Source organism: Pectinophora gossypiella, chromosome 5 (assembly GCF_024362695.1).
Source record: "Pectinophora gossypiella chromosome 5, ilPecGoss1.1, whole genome shotgun sequence".
Classification (NCBI taxonomy): Eukaryota; Metazoa; Arthropoda; class Insecta; order Lepidoptera; family Gelechiidae; genus Pectinophora; species Pectinophora gossypiella.
In genome coordinates this window covers 2,337,915-2,362,321 of record NC_065408.1, presented here as the reverse complement: position 1 = coordinate 2,362,321, position 24,407 = coordinate 2,337,915, and the positions used below count along the sequence as shown (strand labels likewise).

General features: G+C 39.2%; 3 protein-coding genes across 5 annotated transcripts in view; 2 read left to right on the top strand and 1 right to left on the bottom strand.

Annotated features, from left to right (window-relative positions):
• Nucleotides 1-24,407, top strand: part of LOC126366578 (protein transport protein Sec24A) — a 228,222-nt gene that overhangs the window by 55,935 nt on the left and 147,880 nt on the right. The gene's annotated exons all lie outside the window — the stretch shown is intronic.
• On the bottom strand, nt 980-5,619 carry LOC126366605 (cytochrome P450 6B6-like). The gene is made up of 2 exons (XM_050009772.1): nt 4,152-5,619; nt 980-3,707 (listed from the first exon to the last, which is right to left on the bottom strand). Exons 1-2 carry the CDS (start codon nt 5,512-5,514, stop codon nt 3,526-3,528), a joined length of 1,545 nt encoding a protein of 514 aa, XP_049865729.1. The 5' UTR covers nt 5,515-5,619; the 3' UTR covers nt 980-3,525.
• On the top strand, nt 8,900-15,410 carry LOC126366658 (dual specificity protein phosphatase 14). Its single transcript, XM_050009861.1, has 4 exons — nt 8,900-9,212; nt 11,706-11,934; nt 13,107-13,243; nt 14,686-15,410. Exons 1-4 carry the CDS (start codon nt 9,121-9,123, stop codon nt 14,873-14,875), a joined length of 648 nt encoding a protein of 215 aa, XP_049865818.1. The 5' UTR covers nt 8,900-9,120; the 3' UTR covers nt 14,876-15,410.

The window sequence follows — 24,407 nt, the reverse complement described above, 5'->3', positions numbered from 1 at the left end:
TAGTATACAAACTTCTATACCTACATACTCTTATTATAGAATAATTGTTATGTTTCGTCCTGTGATAACTGTTATCTTTGGGCTGGAAACAATTTAAACGTGTTGGTTACGTTATATATCCCGATAACAATAAATTAAGTCGACTAGTGTGTTTCAAATATAATAACAATTAATAAATAGCAAGTCTCTGTGAGGAGGCCTATGCCCAGCAGTGGGCGTCATACGGCTGATGATGATGAAGTCTCTGTGAGGGAGGCCTTGCCCAGCAGTGGGACACTTTAGGCTAGATAAGATAAGAGATAAGTCTCTGTGGTCCTGTTCATCGGCTTGTTTCTCAAACTGTACCGGACTTACACCAATGAGTTATAAATTTTTCAATAACATAATATAGGGATAGAGGCGGCCCAAAAAGTGTGGATAGATTGTGTGAACAAGGATGTGTGTGAAAAGTGTGAGCATTAAGATGAGATAAAAGGAACAAAAATAATTTTACGAATACACCTAAAGAGTGTGATAAGGACAGATGATGAAGTGAGAATTCATTGTTTCCGAGACAGACTAATCCAAGATTATGTTATCACATAAACCAGTCTACGATAACACGTATCTCTAACATTATCATATCTTTACACACTTCATAATATGCAGTAGATAAATAATGTTGTTAAATGTTGCGCACATAACCTTTGTACCTAAATAAAAAATGGTTTAAAATCTGATTAAATGCCAGCCTTTTAGTGATAAGCGTCGGTCTACGCTCACTTTTCAACCTTACTGATTAAAATATTGTATACTTAATAAAAACAAGTGAAATAGGTATCTATGTTCCAAGAACTGCTTAAAAATAGTCTTATAATAGGGTTATTATTGTGCAATTAATCAGTCAATTACTGCGGGAGTGGGTGTGCGTCAAGCTAGCGGCCTCAAAAAAAAAAATGGGCACGAAAAAATAATTTGACCATACCAAAAAATAGTACTCTTATTGAAAAAAATAGTACCTGTTGTAAAAAAATTAGTACCATCACGGTTCTGGATTTATAGCCATGTTTTATTGCACTTGCTAGCTTGACGGTGAGCGAAATTTGGCGAGAGTTAACGACAAGGTCTTTCGCTTTGATTTAAACGCCAAAAAATAGTACCGAAATAGTACTCACCCCCTGCAAAATACCGAAATGAGTACTTCAACGGTTCCAAAGTTATAAAGGCAGTTCTTTGATCCCGCTAGCTTGACGTTTTGAAAATACCTATTATCTGGGGAACGCTTGCATACTTCAGTATGTAACTAATGTCAATAAACTCGTATGAAATAGTACTTCCTACCATCATAATTTTGATCCGATTCTCTTTGTAGAAATATGTTAAAAAATCATCATAACCTATGCCATACATTTGTTGTTGATACAGTCACGTAGACAATTACATAACCTCACAATTTATTCGTAAGTATTGCCATCGCCAGTATTGCCATTTTGGAGGTCTACCCTACCATTTCTTTGCACTTCAGAGTGTTGCTATTACAAAAAATTGCTATTGCATACACCCATATGCAATAATTTAAATAAAAAATGGCTGCATGGGTCTAGTTCTTATTGAAAACAATCTGTGATTTTAATACATCATAATACATTTTTAATCTGCTGTTTTATTTTATAATTTATACCTTCATGTTCAATTTGTTACGGATCGAAGTGTTTGTTAATAAACAATTTGCAGTATTTGTAGAATAACTCAAAGAGTTTCAACAATGATATTACTTTAATCTGACAACCCTGACACTTCACCAATTTTTACCCAAAAATGGGGAAAAAATACTAAAATCTGACAACATTCTTCTTGAGCATGTGTACTAATTTTGTTCGCGACTGTACCTGTCTTGATAAATGTATGACATAGGTTATAATGACTTTTTGACATATTTCTACAAAGAGAATCAGGTCCAAATTATGATGGTAGGGAGTACTATTTCATACGAGTTTATTGACATTAGTTACAAACTGAAGTATGCAAGCCTTCCCTAGATAATAGGTATTTTCAAAACGTCAAGCTAGCGGGATCAAAGAACTGCCTTTATAACTTTGGAACCGTTGAAGTACTCATTTCGGTATTTTGCAGGGGGTGAGTACTATTTCGGTACTATTTTTTGGCGTTTAAATCAAAGCGAAAGACCTTGTCGTTAACTCTCGCCAAATTTCGCTCACCGTCAAGCTAGCAAGTGCAATAAAACATGGCTATAAATCCAGAAGCGTGATGGTACTATTTTTTTTACAACAGGTACTATTTTTTTCAATAAGAGTACTATTTTTTGGTATGGTCAAATTATTTTTTCGTGCCCATTTTTTTTTTGAGGCCGCTAGCTTGACGCACACGGGAGTGGGCGCCTCTTACTTCAGTAGGCCGGATGATAATGAGATGGTGGCTTAGTTCGGATAGGGACCCAGACCTACGGGGTACAACGTAGAACCCTTGCCCAGGGATACAGGTGAAGACGGTTGCGGAGGCAGAGATGGGAGCCATCGGTACGGCAATGCACGACCGAAGGGGCAAGTCAGGGACTATAAGCTGGAACATGATAGAGGCTAGCAGTAACTGTCAGTACTATTCAGAGGCGGAGGACAGGAGTCCTAGTACGGCTTTGAAATAGACTACTCTGAGCGCCATCCCACTCGCGTCAGACAGAGTACTGCGGGGCAGAAGGCAAGAGGGAAACCACCGCCCTATTGTTTCCTAAAAAGTAGCATGGAGAGGAATGCTACACCGACAAGAGCATGGCTCTTAAATTAGTGCTGAAAGGCAGTCAGTAGTGTTCATAATGTCGGCTACTGACCTTACAATACAACCGACACGACAGAAGATCATCTCATAAATCGATCGGTTATCTTATCAGATGGTATTTATCAGTTACAAAAACAGGAGCTTTGTATCGGCTAAATAAGGCAAGTCTAAAAGTAAAGTATAAAGTGCTGCCAACACTAACAATGCACTATGTATTCTGTGGCGCTAGTCAGTGTTCCGGCCAAGTAGTTAATGCCATCTGCGGCAAATCTACAATAGGTCATATAAAAAATAAAACTAGTAAGTCCGTATTTTTGTTATATTATCACAACCCGGACAGTTCATACAAAACATCCAGTTTTACACAGAGACTCATGTCTGACGTCATACGATTGAAGACTAAAGTAAGACCGCGGGGGAGGGGGAAGGTATATCTAGCTCAGCTACTGGTGGGGAGCGGAGAGTTGCCGTTCTATACGTAGTATTATTCCTTTATCTATTATATTACAGACTGTATTTTATAGTCGTCCAATATGTAGAGATCGCGCCAATCTCTGTTTACTTACATTGTAATCACTGGGTACATAATATATTTTTCCATGGAGAAAAATACCTTGTAAATCTTTTGTAAAAAGAGAATATAGTGGTAGCATACCTACGCGAAAGCTACGTACGTACCTATAGGATATACCATAGTGACGTGCTTGTAGCAGTCCCTAAATCACATGTTAATCGAGTCTAACTTAACTTAGTCTACTGAGTATGAAGTTTTCTAGGCCTGAAGTTGAGTGGTAGTCCCTTCGCGATGCTCTGCACCACGTTGGAGTAAGGGTTGACTTTGATCTTCAATTGCGAGTCCTCTGCTGGCTCTATGTTGAACTTGTGCAGAAGAGCCGCTAACCCAGCTAGAGACTGCATATGTCCCAGACGAGTGCCTGCAAGAAAATTGATAGTAATTTTTATGTTTTGTCGTTTTGCTAGTTGTTTTCATACAGGCGGTTGGGGAATGATTATAGCTATTATGATTCGATTGCATGTTAATTGCAGCGGATGCATGATCGTTAAGTCTAAAAAGACTATAACATGAGATTTATTAGGCATGCATATAATAAATAATAATCAATGGATTTCTATTGAAAGTGTTAAACCCGATTCTGAAAATGATGTTTTATCTACCTAGGTATAAAATTTATACCTAGGTAGATTTATACTATAAATAATATATACATCATTAAGTAAATTAACTTTAAACAACAATGGATATGTGTTTGTATAATGTAAATATTACTGAGGCAAATCTACAAGTCAAGTCACTTTCAAAACACTTGAAAATAAATTAAATGTCAAAACTTTAAAAAATACAGCATGATTGAACTTACCTATGCATGCTCTCGGTCCTTCACCGAATGCTAAATATGCAAAGTTGTGTCGATCTTTCATCGCTTCAGGTGTGAATCTCTCAGGCCTAAACTCTGTAGGATTGTCGTAATACTTCTCGTCCATATGGATGGCCTGCACCGGGATCAAAACCCTCACGCCAGGGTCAATTGTGATACCGAGTTCTGGGATCTCGTATTTTCTCGTGCAAATTCTATTTAATACGCCAAGAGACGGGAACATTCTCATAGCCTCTCTAAATGCCATGTCTAACAGATTCATCTCGGCTATGGCGTCGTAAGAAAGCTTATTGTCATATTTTTGCATAACAGTGTCGATCTCTTCTTGAATTCTCCGCTGCGTCTCCTGATTGAATGCGAGCACGTGAAGGGTGTAGCTGGTAGCGGAGGAAGAGGTCTCAAAACCAGCGGCAAAGAACACAAATAACTGAGCCATTTGACACTCAATGTCCATTTCCATCTCAACCTGCTCTGGAGTTCCATCTTTATGGACCTTTTCAATTGATTCTCCGATAATTTTACCTTTCTTTTCTAATTCCAGCAACAAGTCAATAAAGTCGTGGCGCCCAATGGGTTGGTAATTCCTCTGCCTCCGAATCTGTTCCAAGATAAGAGTCACGGTTTTTTCAATGTCATCGTTTTCGACTCTCAAAATATGTCTTATTTCAGGGAATATTTCCCAAAACGGCATTAAAATTTTATTTCTTAGTTGACGGTTGAAAATTCTTTTGCCAAGGTCTCTGAAGCTGGAGCGTTCGTTATTGATGGTGTCCATTTCGATGCCAAAGCCGCAGGCGCCGATGAACTCGGTGGTGAACCTCGCCATCAGCTCGCGTGCGTCGTACGTGGCCCCGCGGCCAGCCAGCTCCGTCACTACATCCTGAAGTCTCTCAGCACAGCGCACCACCAGCGGGAACATGGCGCGCAGCTTGGCCGTCGTGAACGCGGGGGTCAGCCGCTGGCGCAGCAGCTTCCATCTGTCTCCTTCTGCGTGAAACAGGTTCCCAAATATCGGTTCGACCTCTGGGTAGCGACCGATACCACGTTTGTAGAAGTATGGGAAATCTACTGTTAAGATTTTCCTTGTGATATCTAGATCTTTCACGATAAGTTCTGGGGTCGTCCCTCTGTAGTAACCTACAACTTTTTCTCCAGGGAATTTATTGTAGTACTCCACACTTATTTCAGTGATGCTCTTCTGTCCGAGTTGGTTGGGCAGATGGTTTCCGAACAGCGGCACTGGGGGAACATGTTTCACGTTCTTCTTCGCCCAGTAGTCGTGATTCTTCACAGAGTAAAAGTAGAAAGCGACGATAAATATAACTACTAATAGAATAATGATCATATTGATTGTTTGCACGCACTGACCACAGAATTGACTACACCGGTGCGCCAACTGTTTCTAGACTTTGGATTCTGAAAATTGTTAGACGCTCTGACTTGTCGTTTATGTCACTACACAGGTTTTGAACATTGAACTTATTGATACTCGTTTATATATCATCGTCCGTATCGCGTAGTATTAGCGAAAGTTCGAAGTCTACAGATCTGATGATAAGGGATTATCAGTACAGTTTATCATACAATAACTCACACAACCTACAGCACGGACTTTGTACTTAACATTATTTGTTTTTCTGACAATATTTTTGTCTGTTTTTCTGCCAAAACTGCTAACGGTTAATGCTAAGTGGAAAACTGCTAAGAGGGAAGCTGGTGTGTATTGTCATATTTTTGTAACACACTAATATTACTAGTCTACGCCATCCAATTGCAGGAAAAGACATCTCTCCCTTTGATCCAGTCGTCCATGTCTTGGGCTTCCTCTTTCCAAGATGTCAAGTATATGTCGAATTCGTCACGCCACCTTTTTCGCTGTCGCCAAGACGCCTCTTGGTATTTGGTAACCAGTCTTCCAGACAGTCAGTCAGCTAGGCAGTTTGGCAATCAGCCTTCTTTGCTCATGTGCTTCCGGCATCCAGGACTAGACCAGCTCGATCCCCATCAGTCGCCATTACCACACTAATTTTATACTAAATACTGCCGTCAAAGTTTTTAGGATTTCACTTGTTATTTGCCAGGGACAGGCACGATTTTGATGATTTTTCTTTTGTAGGAGTAGATTTTTATATCATGGGACAAATAAATATTTCAATCATAATTATACAAAAAAAATTTTGATATTTTTTTTCAAACGAAAAATGGATTTAAATGACATTTCTGGTTTCGTACCGAGAAGGCTTCCGATTACTATCCCTTATCCGTTTTTGCGTCTGTACGTTTGTCTGTCAGAGGATCTCAAAGTTCAACCTTTAAAAGGCTGTATTTTTTTAACCATATTTGATACCTGGTTGAAATTTGCACAGAATGTGCATTATTATAGCGGATTATGACATCAAGTAATAAAAATACAGAAATTAAAAAGATTAAGGGGGCCCCACACATGATCGAAATACAATTTAAAAGTCAACGTTCCGATTTCAGTGAGGCATCAGCTGCGCTTTTTTTTTGACGTGACTTATTGTAGATTTGCCGCAGATGGCATTAAATACTTGCCCAGACAAATGGGGACCGCTGAAGGCTCTCACCCGGTACAACGTTTTTTAAGACAACAGGCCTGAGGGTGCCCAGTTGGGCGCGAACCTCGGCTCAGGGCGTCGTCTGAGAGGAAAAATATTTGAAGGAATTAATCGACCTTAGTGGGTCGATAGCGATAAGTGCTGAATGAGGGAAATCGTCGACCACGCCGGCGGGGTCGGTATCGGGGTCCTGAAGTGTTTGGTGTCGCGAGCTGATTGGCTGCCTCTATGGCTAGAGTAATCTGGTCGTCGGGATCGTATATTACGTCCTTCGGACGCCGATACTTTTCAGTACCGTCCCTAAGCGGAATGTATTCGGAAGAATCATCAGCTGCGCGCAGCTCAGTAACCAATATTAAAAACAATGCAAGCCGCTACTCATTTGTTACAAATAAATTACGAGCTAGCATCACCTGACCTACCCTATGTTGTCTCCCATTTGTTTTCGAAAATAAACTGTTAATAAAATACTGTACATTTGGAATGGAAACGAACTGGCAAATATATGCATTAAGTGCAGTCGTCCACACGAAGCGTTTTGCTCACATCATAGTTTATCTAGATTTTTCTATCGTCCGTTCAACTGTGTCGACATATTATGATCATTTTCAGAACAAGAAGATGAAGAAAATGACTGTTGTAAAGATGAAAATTATAAGAAGCAGGCTTTATATAAATTATAATGGTAGGATAAAATCGGACAGCTGTCATTTGATATACATACAATGCATTAGCAAAAAACAATTTGTAGATTTGATGCAGTTTTGATATACAAATGGATATTCTTCAATACGTACCTACTCGTACAATGTCATTCTATATTGTCGTAGAATACAAAATGCGGTGTTGTTGTTTAAGTAGTGGTTAAGTAGGTACAAGGTGCAGAATATTGATTCGATCTGAACTTGGTTAGACAATCAATGGCATCCGGCTATTTTATAGAGTTGACAACCTGTCACTCTACCAAAAGTGGTTGCAAACCGGTTAGGCTTACCATTGTAGGGATTAGACGCGTGAAGTTTTGTGCAAGAATGCAGTTGACACAAACTTATGTAAAGAAATTAAAGATTTATAATTATAATGATCGGTTCGTTGACTATAGAATGAATATATAAAATAACATAAGTTCATGTATATATCCCAAATGGGGTAGTCAGAGGTACAGCCATCGCAAGATGAACTAAGTCTTACACCTCACTAGAATGAATACACGTGGACAATTAACTGCAATAAACTATCAGTATCCAAATCAACATTACCTACGTACGTCTTTATAGGTACAGAGTTCTCTCAAAATTCGCATTTCTTTTTGATAAGCAAATCTTATACTGGAAGACGAAGTTTATCAAAATACGAGTACGAATTAAAAAGTTTAAAAATATTACATTCCTGTTGTATGCATCACAGTGCGTGCGTGTGGCGTGCAGTGCAAATTGGCGCCAACCCTGCATACTTCTGTTGACATATCGAACAATTTATTTTCAATAGAATTGTTTTTATTAGTGTCACTTGTGCAGTCGTGAATTTATTCGACGGGTATCAAATCAATTGCGACAAAATCGGAATCTTTAGCTAGCCTGGTATTTTTGTTTTATAGAGTTAAAAGTTACTTTTGTTCTACGTGAATTTGCTACATTAGCAATATAGGCGCCCTTTCTGCATTTGTATATTTTTTATTCCTGTGTTATATGTTCCTTTTGTGCTATAAAGAATTGGGTAGTTTCCCTGGTCAAAGATAAATTATAAAATTCTGATTAATACTAAATAAAGACAGATCTAAAGGTGACAAAAAACGTTTTTTCTATTATTCCATAGTAATTTTGTGTTTTGAAGTTTAGTAAGAAGTAACTGATTTGACTAGTTGGAAACTATCCTACTGTGGTGCATTGTATCGTATTGTCATGTAAATACCATTGAACTGTTTGACGACGCGAATCGCTACGAATAAGTCTGAGTTATTGACATAGTTCATTAAAATGTTACGAGTTTTTGCTTGGAGTCACACCTGTTATTCTAACCAAACTCAGTAATGCGGGCGTTGTAAACAAATGAAGCGTCACCATTTGGATATAAATAGCTGTGGAATGCCGGATACTGCATCCCGAAGTGTCTCTACGTGGGTTCTGCAGGTGCCGCCTGAAAACTGTGATTCACTGAACGTTCCCGACCTCAGTCTGCGATCGAATCTCGCCTGGACCGTACGTCCACTTCGACTCTACCCTCTACATCGATATTAAACACGACAAATAAAAACATTTCAAAAAGTTTTGTTAACGTGAGTGATATCGATATTCTCGATAGTGGCAAGTGAACGATAAATTTAAACTTTTGTCAAATTGAATCGACTTTCGGACCCTAGTGTTTTGGATACAATGAAGGTTCTAGTTAAGGATGAAGTTTGTGTTGGTGGGAATGAGCCGACGGTGGAAGTGGAGTCTAAATTAACCAAGGAGGAACTGAATAGGTAGGCACTACTTATGCTATTGTGTATGATGACCATGTTAATCATGATGACGCCCCGAGCCGAGGTTCGTGCCCAACTTAGGTCACCCATAGGCCTGTTGCTTTAAATTTTCTACCGGGTGAGAGCCCTCAGCGCTCTCCATTTATCCGGCCAAATATGGAATGCCATTTGCGGCAAATCTACAATGAGTCACGTCATGTGTTCATGTATTCTATGGTACAGGTAGATTCGTGATTGACGTTGAAACAGATCAATACTCCGCGGGTTTTCCAAGCTGATTTGCATTTTAAACATTTGCAAATTTTACGGTAACTGTTCGTGCTTAAGAAGAATAAAGCTAAAGCCTACTTGTGCTCTTCTTCTCTCGTGGGGGTTGTGAAGTCAATGACTATCTCTTTTACTGAATATATGTTATGAAATAAGTTCCAATATCGATTTGAAACACTTTTGAGTTCGATTTTAATGAACTGTAACATTTTGTGTACGCTTAGGTTATAACTGGAAACGTTTCCGAGATTTAAACTAGGATTTAAATCATTGTTAAGTATTCATCTAGACTTTTAGAAGTGAACGGAAACGTGTAACCTTGATAGTTTAATGATTCTAGTTGCGTGAAATGTGTGGAATTTCCGAATATAAATTACGCTTAATAACGAGTGCGTGTTGGCACTAGGTGTGTCGGTAACTCTAGGGATTATAGAACAGCAGTGTGGATAATTTCTTTACATCGTTTTTCATTTTTTTCTGTATTTCTGAAAGACTTCAAAAATATGCAAGTTTCATTTTCTCCGAAACATCAACATGCGACAGACAGGGATACCAGTTGTAAGACTTTAATATTAAGCGTCATGCTGGCTGCACGTTGTCTTCAGTTGCAGGTGTAAATTCACTGTCTTCCCTTGTTTCGTCCAAAACATCAACAAACAACAAACGGGGATGGGACGCGTGCTAGGTCAGACGATGTTGGCTCCACGCCAGCTGACACAGTAGTCAGGAATGTTCTGTTTACGTGCTTACTGCTTACTCGTGGCTCGCTGGAATGTCAGCTGTGATACCGTATTCTGTCATCCTGACGTTTCGGTATTCTGTTGCGGATCACACATACTTTTCAGCTCGCTTGAGAAAGTGCGTAGTTTTTGAAAAGAGAACATTTAATTTTCGAAGCGATTTTTAGCCTGTCGCTGGGCTGGTTTTCCCTTCGGGTTGGAAGGTCAGATAGGTCACTATTAACAAGTACTAATTTAGGTTTCGTTATTTTCTAGTCGTTAACCTATCAAGGTTCAAACTTCATCAATCATTATCGTTCATATGTATCTGTGTTATTATCATAATCTCCTTATCATGACCAAAACACACGTAAATGTTCAAAGGTGGTTTAGGTAGAAGCAACATGTTGACGAATATTTATTTTATCTACTTTTGCGATATCTCAACAGTATGTACTCCAGCACCTATCTGTGCTGGTTTACTTACAGTAATAAGCGTAATTTATTATTAATGTGAATGTCGTTCTCATCGTTACATTAATTTGTTCAAAGGTCAGGTTCAAAGTCTAGAAGCAGCGGTCCAGAATTTGTACTTTGGAATTTCGATTTAAAAACGCTCAACACATTTTGTCGGTTTGATTCGACCTTCAAAATACGCGTGTCATGTGATGATGCCTACTTTTAAACGAGCCACATATTTTGATTGTCAAGGTTATTGTGTGGATTTAGAATATCATCGTCCATAACGTTTTAGTAATGGACCATGCTTCTTCAAAAAATACGCTGATCTATTTCGATAACGTCGTTATCTGCTGCTGAACTCAAATTTCGTTTCAAAAGTAATATTTGTCTAGTTGGTTATTTCTTTACTAATAGTGATGGCATCTACTTCTCTCGTTCTCGAGTTGTCATTATCTACTATCTACTGTCATATTATCCTTTCCTTAATTTCACTAACGTCTCAGCTTCGTTCTGTCCGTGGTTATAACTTTGTTTGCGCCTGAACGCTTAGGTAATACCGCTAAACCAAACTCCCCACAGGATTGCAATTAGATCACAGAGTTATCGACTTAGAGACTTGAACATATTTCTAATTCAATTTAATTATATCTACTTATGCTTCTCTGGCCTATCAGCCATCATCGATATTACGAATTGGGTATATTTTAGAAGGTGTTTCTATACGTAATTTGATTGGTGCATTTTTATTTGTAAAGAAACTGTAATTATACAAGTACATTAGGTTACCTTTTACTTATCAAATTGAATGGTCTATGAGGTACTTTTAGCCAACAATTTAGAAAAATATGTAAATAAAATCGCCACCAATAATATATATTTATAGAAATACATCCAAAGAATTTTACCATACAAACATATATTATGGTTATAAGACTACGTACCCAATAGATAGTAAACATACTTGTAATTATTTATAACTTTAGACATTAAATAAGCTCTTCCTCCCTAAATAGCGAAAGATAAAACGTGTCATATTATTCAACAGAGGCTGTCCCCTTGGAGTATCCCGGGTAACAAACCAGCTGTTCGTATGCGGCGCACACGCACTCCCCGGGGCCGTGAAGGCGCTCCGCCCCGGCCTGGTGGTCAACGCAGCGCCGGAGCTTCCACCCCCACCTGAGGACTACGTCCCCAGACACTACGTCCCACTGCTCGATACCCCCAATTCGGATATGCATCCCTTTATGGAACGCGTTGCTGACCTTATCAATGAGGTAAGTTAGTGCAATTTTGTGTTTTGTTAAGATTACAACGGATCTTATTTAGGTATGTAGGAAAAAGCCCCCCTAGGACCTTGCTCTCTCTTCGATTGGGGACGAGACCCCCTTTTTGCGTCACTGCAGAGGGCTACACGCGCCCAAATGCATTATAAGTTTTTGATATTGTTCTGTTCTTTTTATTTTATACTAACACTAGAAATAAGTCATTTACTAACATAATATGAGTCAATGGTTACTTGGAATAAAGTTTTTATTTATTTATTTAATAAGAGTTTGCTTGGCAAAGCTTTTTAGCTTCTTGGCTGAACTGGGAGCGTACCAAAGAATTCGTTCAGCTGAATGACAAGCGGCTTAATATGTCGTAAAAACAGACAGGTGGAGGGTTTGTGTCGTAATATTTGACATGATAGACCACCGTTGATGGAGCTGTCCTGTCACCATACAGTTCATCAAATCCATCTTAGGACTTAGTATCAAGAGTGTATTGGATTTTTTTTCAACATCGTCTTCCTAGCAGCGTTATCCCGTCTTCATAAGGTCCGTCGGCTTTTATTTATCAAAACACCCAAACAAAAATAACTTTTGCACATGAGAATATAATTATAAGTCGATAGTAAGTAATTTTTATCATCATAATCCCATTAACGTCCCCACTGCTGGGGCACGGGCCTTCCCTATGGATGGATAGGGAGAACGGGCCTTAAACCATCACGCGGGCCCAGTGCGGATTGATGGTTATTAACGACTGCTAATGCAGCCGGGACCAACGGCTTAACGTGCCTTCCGAAGCACGGAGGAGGAGCTCGACATGTAAACTTTTTTTTTATTTTTGTGGTCACTCATCCTATGACTGGCCTTTGCGAAAGTTGCTTAACTTCAACAATCGCAGACCGAGCGCGTTAACCGCTGCGCCACCGAGCTCCTAATTAAGTAATTAAAAGCTAAATATTTTGTTGTAAATATTATAATTGGTTTTGTTCACGTTTGTGTATTACGAGGTCTAACAAAATGCATTAGACCGGGAATCCTTCGTTGACTTTCAAGATAGATCCCTGATTGATACAAATATACTTTATTGCACCTAAAAGAAAATATTTATCTCATAAACACCTAACATACCTACCATACCTTTATCGTTTATTTAAATACTATTTCTCATTGTTCAGGTGGTCACAAGAGGAGAGATAGTACTGGTACACTGCGTGGCTGGCGTGTCGAGGTCAGTGACCCTCTGTCTGGCGTACCTGGTCAAATGGCAGAAGATGACCCTCGGAGACGCCTATCACCACATGAAACAGCGACGGTAAGATCCCATTACCAATTCTTTGAAATTTTTTAAACTAAGAACACATAACGTAAGCTCACACATAACATACATACATAAACTGCCTATATACGTCCCACTGCTGGGCGCAGGCCTCCCCTCAATCAACCGGAGGGGGTATGGAGCATACTCCACCACGCTGCTCCAATGCGGGTTGGTGGAGGTGTTTTAACGGCTAATAGCCGGGACCAACGGCTTAACGTGCCCTCCGAAGCACGGAATCATCTTACTTTTTCGGACAATCAGGTGATTCAAGCCTGAAAAGTCCTTACCAAACAAAGGACAGTCTCACAAAGTGATTTCGACAATGTCCCCATCGGGAATCGAACCCGGACCTCCAGATCGTGAGCCTAACGTTCTAACCACTAGACCACGGAGGCTGTCTGTAAGCTCACAACTGTATCCCAATTGAGATAGTTAGAGGTACATCCATCGCAAGTGGAACTAATTACCCACACCTCACCGAGCTGTCTGTTAGGCCAACTTGGTAGGTGAGCCGTATCGCCGTTTATAATCTAAACAAAGTAAACTAAACTAAGTAATAAATACACTTCACAATGAGAAGAAAAAGAAAGAAGACAATCAGATCAGAAGACGAGCTTCAGAAGGCACGTTAAGCCGTTGGTCCCGGTTACTACTTACTGATGCAAGTATGTAGTCGTTACATGAGCCATGTCAAGGGCCTTTGGCGGCACAATATTAACCTTGACACCAGGGCTGATGGGTTGGTATTCCACCTCACAACCCACACGATAAGAAGAAACTTCACAATTAGATAATGACAATTGACAATGATGATACTGCTAAGTGAGGGAAACGATCAGCAGATCGCAATAAGTTCGTAAAACTACTTGTAGCAATGGCAGACAGACAGTCGATTAGGCTAGCACATAGATAAAGTTCAATTTCAAATACACATAAGAAACTATATGAGATTTTTTATTATTTATTACCCATTGAACCAATTACGGAGGAGCTCGGTGGCGCAGCGGTTAACGCGCTCGGTCTGCGATTGTTGTAGTTAAGCAACTTTCGCAAAGGCCGGTCATAGGATGGGTGACCACAAAAAAAAAGTTTTCATCTCAAGCTCCTCCGTGCTTAAGGCACGTTAAGCCGTTGGTCCCGGCTGCATTAGCAGTCGTTAATAACCATTCCGCACTGGGCCCGCGTGGTGGTTTAAGGCCCGATCTCCCTATCCATCCATAGGGAAGGCCCGTGCCCCAGCAGTGGGGACGTTATGGGCTGGTGATGATGAACCAACTACAAGTGGACGATTAGTCGCAACTATTTTAAACGCAACCTCCTATTTTTGAATCACCTAATTTTTTGCACGAATGTTATTAAGAAATATTCGCGGCAGGTGTTTGTTCTAAAACCTAAAGCTTACGTAACAAGTCTTGATCATTGTCTTTGTCCAACAGACCGCAAATCCGACCGAACACTGGCTTCTTCAAACAGCTGATCAAGTATGAGGAGAGATTATTTGGTGAAGCGTCAGTCAAGATGGTGTACTGTGAGGCGATAGACAAGGAGATCCCCGACGTGTACGAACCTGACTACAGAGGCATGATGTGGTTCAGACAGAGATACGGACCCATTGAGAAGAGCTGAAGATGACAGATGATGATCATCATGTACTGACAGACTGACCGACTGATTAATGTTTAAGTTTCTAGTATGAAGTGATCTAGGCGAATGAGAGTTGGTAATACTTCATACCACATAAGGTCGTGATTCTAAAAAAACCCAGTATTTAATGAAAATTGGAACTTATAGTCGAGCCGTGCGGTATAAAGTGTTACCATTCTTATAGCTACAAAATGTAGAGGGAAGTTGAGAAATGGATTCGTGTGATTGAGAAAAGTGATAACTTGTATAGATAAGGATATTAAATTAAGACTGAGGGGATGAATGGAAGAATTGCATGATAAGTAATGAATCTGTAGAAGATATAACAAAAAAGCTAAAAAAATTAACGTTGTCAAATATATTTCCTGCTTTTTGTTATAATTTATGCATATCTAATATATTAGATGGAACTATATGTAATACTAGATGTGATAATGAATATTGTAATATTAATTACACTACATCTAATTATTAATTATGTTGATGGGACCAAAAATAAATACGTTAATAATTGTGACACATTTTTTTCATTAACCACGTCCTTTCAAATGAAACATGTATGGCCTTGTATATTTGTAAATGTAGTAATATGATTAATCACATTACAATTGTTGAAAATATATTTCTAGGCGCCTGCCAACAACAGCTTTAGTTCCAAAATAACGTCAACGCAAATATTTCTGCAAGTCATGGACAGAAGTCGCACGACTAAGAATATCCATAGATGAAGGTGATAAATAAAATAATGTACTTACGCTTAAGTTATTGCTTACAAAAGCATAAAATTAATTTAATGATTTTTGTTTTTATAGCACTTACTCGTGCGTAGGGAAACTCACAGAGAGAATTTTAATGGAAAAAATTCTCAATCGGACGAACCCGTCTTTTCTCTTTATAAAATGAATTACAGATAAAATATGAGTAACTGAAATTACAGAGGATATACATTTAAAAATCACCTCAAATTGTTCTCTTGAAACATTCTTATCAAAGAAGTTAACAAAACATTAAAGTCAGACAAACTGGGTGACGAATCCAGAGCGTGAACAGCCCGACGACACAAAAATAAGAGCAGTGAAACGAAAAAAAAGTTAATTCGAAAATAGAATGCATCACGAGATTTGAGTTACCTAATTGCAATAGTAGAGTAATGAGTAATCTCATTGAAGAGGAGTTGTTGGCCCCGTGGCATTGAGCTCGGGAGTTGGACAGAAATACCCGCGCGGGAGCGAGCGAGACGGCGATAGACAATCGACAAGGTGCGTACGCGCTTCCTCATTCCCCTGGCTGATGTAACCGGTGCCAAATTAATGATGGATTACACGTCTGGCTCCAGCTCCTAGATGAAGATATTTTCAGTCGGGTTATCTTTCAATGCTATCGCTGAAGGTAATTGTGAGGATTGTGGACTTAAATAATATTTGGATCGCAGCAGAGATGCTCTGTTTTCACAATGGATTGGAAACAAAGAAGCTATCATGTTCATGTATGTACATATTTATTGGTGAATTTGGAAAACTGTGATCGTAGATCATCATTATCATTGGCTTTATACGTCTGTTTCAGAGAATTGCAAAGCTGAAGTGGCAGTGGGCAGGACACATAGCGAGGAGAACCGATGGCCGATGGGGCGGAAAGGTTCTGGAATGGCGACCACGCGTCGGACGACGCTCAGTGGGTAGGCCTGCTACAAGGTGGACCGACGATCTGGTGAAGGTCGCGGGAAGCCGCTGGATGCGGGCAGCGCAGGACCGATCGTCGTGGAGATCCTTGGGGGAGGCCTATGCCCAGCAGTGGGCGTCGTACGGCTGATGATGATGATGATGTCTGTTTCAGACGGTTTATGAGGTCATTGCCTCGAAGAGATGCACTTTATTTCATGGCTGTGCAAGCCAATCCTAGAGCGACAAACTCTACCGCACACTCTGCAGGAGAAGTCTCCGACTGGTGGATTGTTGTCGGTTGATCGTAGATACGGTAGTGATAAAAAGATTATCTTATCTTGAAAATAACAATAGATAGCATAATATATGTTACTACTACATGTATCACTATAGTAATTAGATATAACATAGGCCTATGTTAAAAGTGACCACGACGGCTTTTACGACCAACTTCTAAGGTTAAATGCGAATAATATTGTTCTTGGTATGTTGCCAGCATTGATTGCGCATTCTTCACGTCTCATTTTGACGGCTTGCAAAAATAGAGATTTTTTTACATTCATGTGTGCTGTTCAATAAACACTTAGTAAACTCTAACCATTAAGACTTAAGGTGTGGATTGGTACAGATGATTGTGTATTGTAAAAATAGATGTGGTAACACCTGAAACTCTTGGATTAGCAGACATGATGATTCAAGTTCAATGCTTTCGCTAATTATCACGTTTGAAACTAATTATATTTTTGGCGAAGCTTGCCATTTTTTTTAAGAACAAATGTTTTTACTTCAAAGACTTCTACATGACAAGTCCAGTTTGTTTCGAGGTTTTTGACTGTCTATATCTGGTGTTAAATTTTCTTAATCATCTGGATGAAGTCAGACATATTTTAAGGCTACAAAACGGTAGTTCATTAACATCGTAACTGAAAGCGTCGGTTCAGTCAATGCCCTGGACTAAACCTTTTCTTTTTATATGTGGACTTTAATGGCAACCACCAAGATGTTAACTATTTTATTAATTCCGTGAACAGTGTCTGTTAAGAGCATATTTATATAATAATTGATACTTGGTCCTATAGTTATTTTATTATCACCATCACAGACTGATAGTGCTGTAAAAATATTGCTTATTCATAAAGTACCAAATTTATGCCCGTTTTAAATGTAGTGGTCTGAACCTGATAGCCAACTGCTCTAATTGAAGCATTAAAACATGACGCCATTGCTGGAATAGGATACGAACACTAAGTAACAATTGTGGTCTATTACTCGCAGCATCATGTTTTATTTGATCAACTTGCACGTAAAGTGATCTTGATGTAATTACGACTATTTTAGGACTTATGACAATGTTAATGCTGTGTTTTTATGATTTTGTTATTATATTTCAAGGTTATGTTGAGCTAAACTGAAAAGATGTTGAAAAACTTAGATGTTTATATGATTTGTTTGTTAATTGCTTTCTAGTAACTTCTACTACATAGTTTGGATGTGAGTCAGTTCTGTTCGTTTTATATCTATGAGCTCAAAATTTTACTTTATCCTTGCACTATAAAAACCAGGATGTTTATTGAAGGATTTGCAGTAAGTATTTTACCCAGCCTAACCAAACAGTATGGCATAAAACAAAGAGTCTAAATTTACGAAATGACGTTGTTACCAAACAATTACTTCCCTTCCACGTCTATAAGTACTTTAGAGCGTGTTTGTCTTGGCAGGCATTTCCAGTTTTCTTGGCATAACTTAGGCGAACACATTAAAATGAAATTTGGATTGCACCCAACCGTACCTTCAGCGATATCAACCTTGTTCGCTTATTTCTGCTGCACTTACTTCGCCAAAATAGTCCTCTGCCAATTTAGTACTCTCGGGTTTTATGACAGCAACCTTACATTTCAATAACGCGATAATTTTAGACGACACTTTGTAAACAATAAATTATTGTCTGTATGTAGAATTAATTATACGAGTATTGTAACTATATAACAGCTGAAGAGAGAAAATATTGATGATAGGACAATAGGTAAAAGCGATGTTAGTGATATTAATTTTGAAGATGCATATGATATGACGACACAAAACACAATTAAGTGGAATGGTTACTAGAAATAACATACAACATCTTTCTTGGAGTTGCTTAACAACAAACACAAGAGGCAGGGTATTAGAAACTCTAGCCGAGCCCCTCTATTATGATATAATAACACCATTGCAGCCCACTAGATATCCCCCTGACTTGAACCACAGACCAGAAATACTTGACTTGGCGCTTCTAAAGAACATAAACTTACGTCTATGTTCTATAGAAGTACTACACGAGTTACAATCCGACCACCGACCTGTTATATTAAAACTAGGCTCCCGTTTAGACGCCCCTGATAATCCAGCAACCCCTAAGACAGTACTGGACTGGGAGAAGGTGGCCGAAGGCCTCCAGTCTTCTAGTTCAGTATACTTAGATAGTATCCCAGTAGAAATAGTCTCCTTAGAGGAGGCCTCGACAGCTATTAACTCCCTCACGGATCACGTGAGGTCGGTTTTGAATGAAAGTTCAAAACAGGTTCCGGAGATGGAAGACCATCGCTGGAAACTGCCTACCGACATCCGTGATCTGCTAACGGAGAAAAACGCAGCCACCCGCGCATATGATTCCAATCGCACCGAGGAATGTCGCCGTCATTTGCGTCTCTTGCAGCATACTGAAAGAAAACGTATTAATGACATGCGACAGAATCGGTGGGATAATCTTTTGAGCGGCATTGAGCCCCACCACCAGGCCATCTGGCAGCTGTCTAGGTCTCTTCAAAAGGATACGGTTGTTCCTACTCCTCCTCTCAATAGGCCTAACCAACCCCCCGCTTTTGACGATGACGAAAAAGCCGAATGCCTTGCCGACAGTCTCGAAGCCCAATGTTCGCCCAGTACTCTCCCTATCGATCGTAGGCACCTCTCGACGGTGAACTCTGAAGTTCAGCGTAGGGCTTCTGTACCTCCCACCAATCCTCCTCTTCCACAGGTTACTGAGGAAGAGGTACTAGGTATCATCAAAAGATTTCATACCCGAAAAGCCCCTGGCTCAGACGGTATCACGAATCGTGTCCTTAAAAACTTCGGTGCTCCCCTCATCTGCTTACTAACGGCAATATTCAACGTCGCCATGAGCAACTGCGTCTTTCCACAGCAGTGGAAAGAAGCAATTGTAATTGGTATACCAAAGCCTGGGAAACCTAAAAACGAACCTTCCAGTTACCGCCCTATAAGTCTCCTCAATACCATGGGGAAGATTTATGAGCGGCTCATATTTGCTAGATTACGGGACTACGCCGAATCCAATAGTCTTATTCCACCAGAGCAGTTTGGTTTTAGAACCAAACACTCCTGCGTTCAACAAGTGCACCGTATTGTTGAACATATCTCCAGTAGATTAAACTTAAAAAAACCTGTCGCTACGGGAGCGCTCTTCTTCGATGTGGCGAAAGCGTTCGACAAAGTCTGGCACAACGGCTTGATCTACAAGCTTTATTCACTGGGAGTGCCAGACCGTCTCGTGCACATCATACGAGACTTCCTCTCAAATCGAACCTTTCGCTACCGCGTGGAAGGGACGCTCTCGTCACCGCACCCGATACATGCCGGAGTCCCACAAGGCTCCGTCCTCTCTCCTTTACTATTTTCATTGTATACTAGTGACATTCCCAAATCCCCTAATACCGAATTAGCTTTATTTGCGGATGATACAGCCATCTATTCTTCGTGCCGTGGTCGAGTTATGATGACCGGAATCCTCCAACGCGCGGCCAATGCCTTGGGCAAGTGGTTTCGCAAATGGAGAATCGAGGTAAACCCGGAGAAAAGTGCAGCGGTGTACTTTTCAAAGGGCTATTATAACACGCCACGGTCACGCCGTCAACTTAAAATCATTAAGATGTTTGGCAAGCCGATCCCTTGGGAGGAGCAAGTCAAATATCTCGGCGTAGTCTTAGATAGACGTCTTACTTTCAAGGCCCATATCAAACGTGTGCGCGATCGCGCCGCGTTTGTAATGGGCCGTCTTCACTGTCTCCTTAACAAGCGAAGTAAATTGTCCCTTAGGAATAAGGTCAAAATCTACACGACTTGCATCCGTCCGATCATGACCTATGCAGGGGTAGTTTTCGCTCATGCGAGTCCCTCTCAAATCCACCGTCTACAGGTAATACAAAATCGTTTCATGCGGAAAGCCACGGGAGCTCCGTGGTTCCTTCGCAATGAAAATCTGCACATTGACCTAGGTCTGCCAACCATTGCCCAATGGCTCAAATTAGCTTCCAAACGTTTTTTCGATTCTGCTCCGCACCACCCAAATCCCCTGGTAGTTGCGGCTTCCGAATACATCCCGCTTAGGGACGGTACTGAAAAGTATCGGCGTCCGAAGGACGTAATATACGATCCCGACGACCCGATTACTCTAGCCATAGAGGCAGCCAATCAGCTCGCGACACCAAACACTTCAGGACCCCGCTACCGACCCCGCCGGCGTGGTCGACGATTTCCCTCATTCAGCGCTTATCGCTATCGACCCACTAGGGTCGATTAATTCTTTCAAATATTTTTCCTCTCAGACGACGCCCTGAGCCGAGGTTCGCGCCCAACTGGGCACCCTCAGGCCTGTTGTCTTAAACGTTGTACCGGGTGAGAGCCTTCAGCGCTCCCCATTTGTCCGGCCAAGTAGTTAATGCCATCTGCGGCAAATCTACAATAAGTCACGTCAAAAAAAAAAAAAAAAAAAAGAACATAATAATTAGGGGTGTATTTTACCACAGTGCTCCACTATTATTTCACACAACTCAAAACCTGAAGCTTACTTTCCTAGATAAACTGTATTTACGAATTACGTTGCACCGAAAACACCGGATGTACAAACTTCGCATTCGTTCTTGTAATGCCCCACATTAGTGTTTTTATACCTGCACATTCCTAGAATACCTCTCTCTTTACTGAGAACAGTCCAAGGTCAAACTCTATTAATACGGGTCCAGAATGCCTGAGAAATGATTCGACCTCCATTACGCATTCTTTCTTATATTTCTTATTATTTTTGCTCTCATAATTTTGAAGGCGAGTTGACATCCTTGGTCATAATGTTATTAATGTGTTATTCTGTTTGCCATTTGACAATTTAAAGAACAAAGTAAATGGTACTGGTAGGATTGATGATAGCGGTTGGAGGAACGAGGAAGCGGATAGTTTGTCTGACAAGGAACTTATGTCACGATGCTACGTTGCGGAAAGGATGACACAAATTAGTCCAGGGGGTTAAAATAGCCACATCGAAGCAATCATCTAAGAACGCAAAATTGCAATCTGACATTTGACAGTAAATCCGCAATGCAAACAAATGTCAAATAGCAATATTGCTTTATTAGATGAATTGCTTTGATGTGGCCATTTTAACTCCCCCTGATCATCATTTACCTCAATAAATATATTAAGGTTACACTCGTTTCTTTGACAGGGTTAATTTACAATTATGTTATAAATGTAACTAGAAACATCGATTGTTGAAGTAGATAGATGGGTTCACAAAATAACATGAGTTAAAAAAAATCGCGCTATGGAGGGCCATGTTTAGCATTGAACCGATGCGGTTGTTGAATCAGCAACGCTAAAGTGTAATTTTATAGCATAGGTGAGAGAAACAAATACTGCGAAGTATTTTAACTGACATAAATTACGCCGATAAGACGTTTACGATACATACAAGACTAGAAAGATATGAATTTTGCTTCATAAATTGTTCATCATATTATATATTGCTGATGTGGGTGTATCACCGGTTATGTAAACAAATCGTTAGTACTTATTTCTGGAAGACGAGCCCCTTTAATATATCTTTTAAACTATGAATAATCCATTAGGTTTAATAATAAAACAGAACTCATGTGATGCTTTTGGCAATGGTATTTTGGCAACAAAAGAATTGTTATATAATGAATGAAATACATCACTGGTTTAGTGTAAATTAAAGACACTTCAAGACAAAAGACTATTTTTTATAGTTGAACCGTATCTTTCTTGCAAACATGGCCTGAATTAGTCACATCGCAGAATATTTTTTAGTGACTCTAACTATAATATTAACCGGTTATTCCATATCAGACTTTTGAATAGTTTCGGGATAATGAACACCATGAATCAATAAATCAATGTTTAGAACCATGTATGGAATAGATCCAAATTACTAGCAATACAATAAATATGTTTACTAGCAGTACTTTAAGTATGTTAAAATTTTATATATAAAATAGTTTCGACTAAAACTACTCTTCACTAAGGAATGTACTGGATTATTTTTATCAGAAATCAGGTTTTTCAATATAAATAGAAAGCAGTTGTGAATTAGAAATAGAAAGTTGAGTTTTATCGAAAAGTTGGCTGTAGGTGTTCGTTTCAAGATTGCAGCGAGACTTTTTTTTATATGAAACGTTATTATACAATTTACCTAAATAGGTACAGATTTTTTTTAAAGTACATCCAATTATTTGATATAAATGCCTTCATTATCTGTATTACGTATATTTTTTATTATGATTTGAGTACTGACATGATTATGATTACAGTACAAAGGTGGCCCAAATGGTTAGATATTATTCTCGATAAAAAGAATATTGTCAAAATTGTTGTAAAGATTAGTAGGTAACGATAAAATATTGTAAATATTATTGTTACTAATGAAAATAAGATTAAAGGCCTGATGAAAAAAACTTGGGTGGAAGGGATTTACAACTCATTGCATTAAACTTAAAAAATGGTAATTTTATCATCATCAGAAGATATAGAATTCTAATAGTTGCATCTATTTCTATCAGAGTAAATAGTGAGCTAGGTAAACTAGTTATTAATATAATAAGCAAGTTTCTTTCAATGAAGAGCTGTATTTTTATGGCTATTCCATATTTTATATCATAAATGTGATATATTCACAGGACAAACCTGTGGGTTCAGTTGCTACATTGCAGTTGTCTGTGGTCTCCGTGCTTTTTGACTACAAACTTCAGGTAGAACTTTATGAAGTTATTTGTTTATCTTGGTTAATTTAATTATTGAGTCCCACGTGCACGTTACCCAGTATGTGTTTCATCATGAAGCCAACAGTAAACTCAGAAATAGGTGGTATTCGTGTTAATTATGCGTTCCAGTGCACTATTCCTGAGTCCGTGTCTGATGCGATTGGACACGCTAATTGCTTTACTTCTATGAACCATCGCTAGTTGCGAATTCTCACCATGTGAATTGAATTAGTCCGAATAATTGTGGTAATGATAGAAACTGATGCTAATGAAGGTGAATTTAGTGCTTCACACATTAGAGTCTACAGAACTAAAAAATATGGTGAGAACTAAAAAACTAGAATTTTATGAGACTTCGTAACCGGCTAAAATTATAAAAATATATAAATGAAGAACAAATAATAAATTAAATTAAATAGAAAACCTTTTTTAGCATACTAGAGAAACAGAATTTTGTGCATCTATAGGTGTTGGCGATGCTCTTCTCGATGTATATACATCTCTTCTCATCATCATCTCGATGTAAAATTTTAACACACGATATGCGTTAAGTATTGCAGATTGTAGAAGAAGAGGCAAGTATTGCCATATTTAAAATATTAAATATTCTTGGGGATGCCCGCAATGGGAATAAAAAGATTAAAGAAACATGGGAATACGGTCAAAGAAGTACGAGTTAGAACTGGAGCATAAACCTTGCAGTTATTATAAGTACATTGAAATGTATTAAATATTTACAAATAAGTTTAATTTACGAGTGGATATAGTGTCCACTTCAAAGATGCAACATAGTTGCACGAC

What these genes read in the sequence shown, in the direction of transcription:
- LOC126366605 (XM_050009772.1), bottom strand. Translation starts at nt 5,514, where the DNA reads ATGATCATTATTCTATTAGTAGTTATATTTATCGTCGCTTTCTACTTT. An exon ending in AGGACCGAGAGCATGCATAG is followed by an intron (nt 3,708 to 4,151) that starts GTAAGTTCAATC and finishes ATTTTCTTGCAG; the next exon opens with GCACTCGTCTGGGACATATG.
- LOC126366658 (XM_050009861.1), top strand. Translation starts at nt 9,121, where the DNA reads ATGAAGGTTCTAGTTAAGGATGAAGTTTGTGTTGGTGGGAATGAGCCG. An exon ending in ACCAAGGAGGAACTGAATAG is followed by an intron (nt 9,213 to 11,705) that starts GTAGGCACTACT and finishes ATTATTCAACAG; the next exon opens with AGGCTGTCCCCTTGGAGTAT. An exon ending in TTGCTGACCTTATCAATGAG is followed by an intron (nt 11,935 to 13,106) that starts GTAAGTTAGTGC and finishes CTCATTGTTCAG; the next exon opens with GTGGTCACAAGAGGAGAGAT.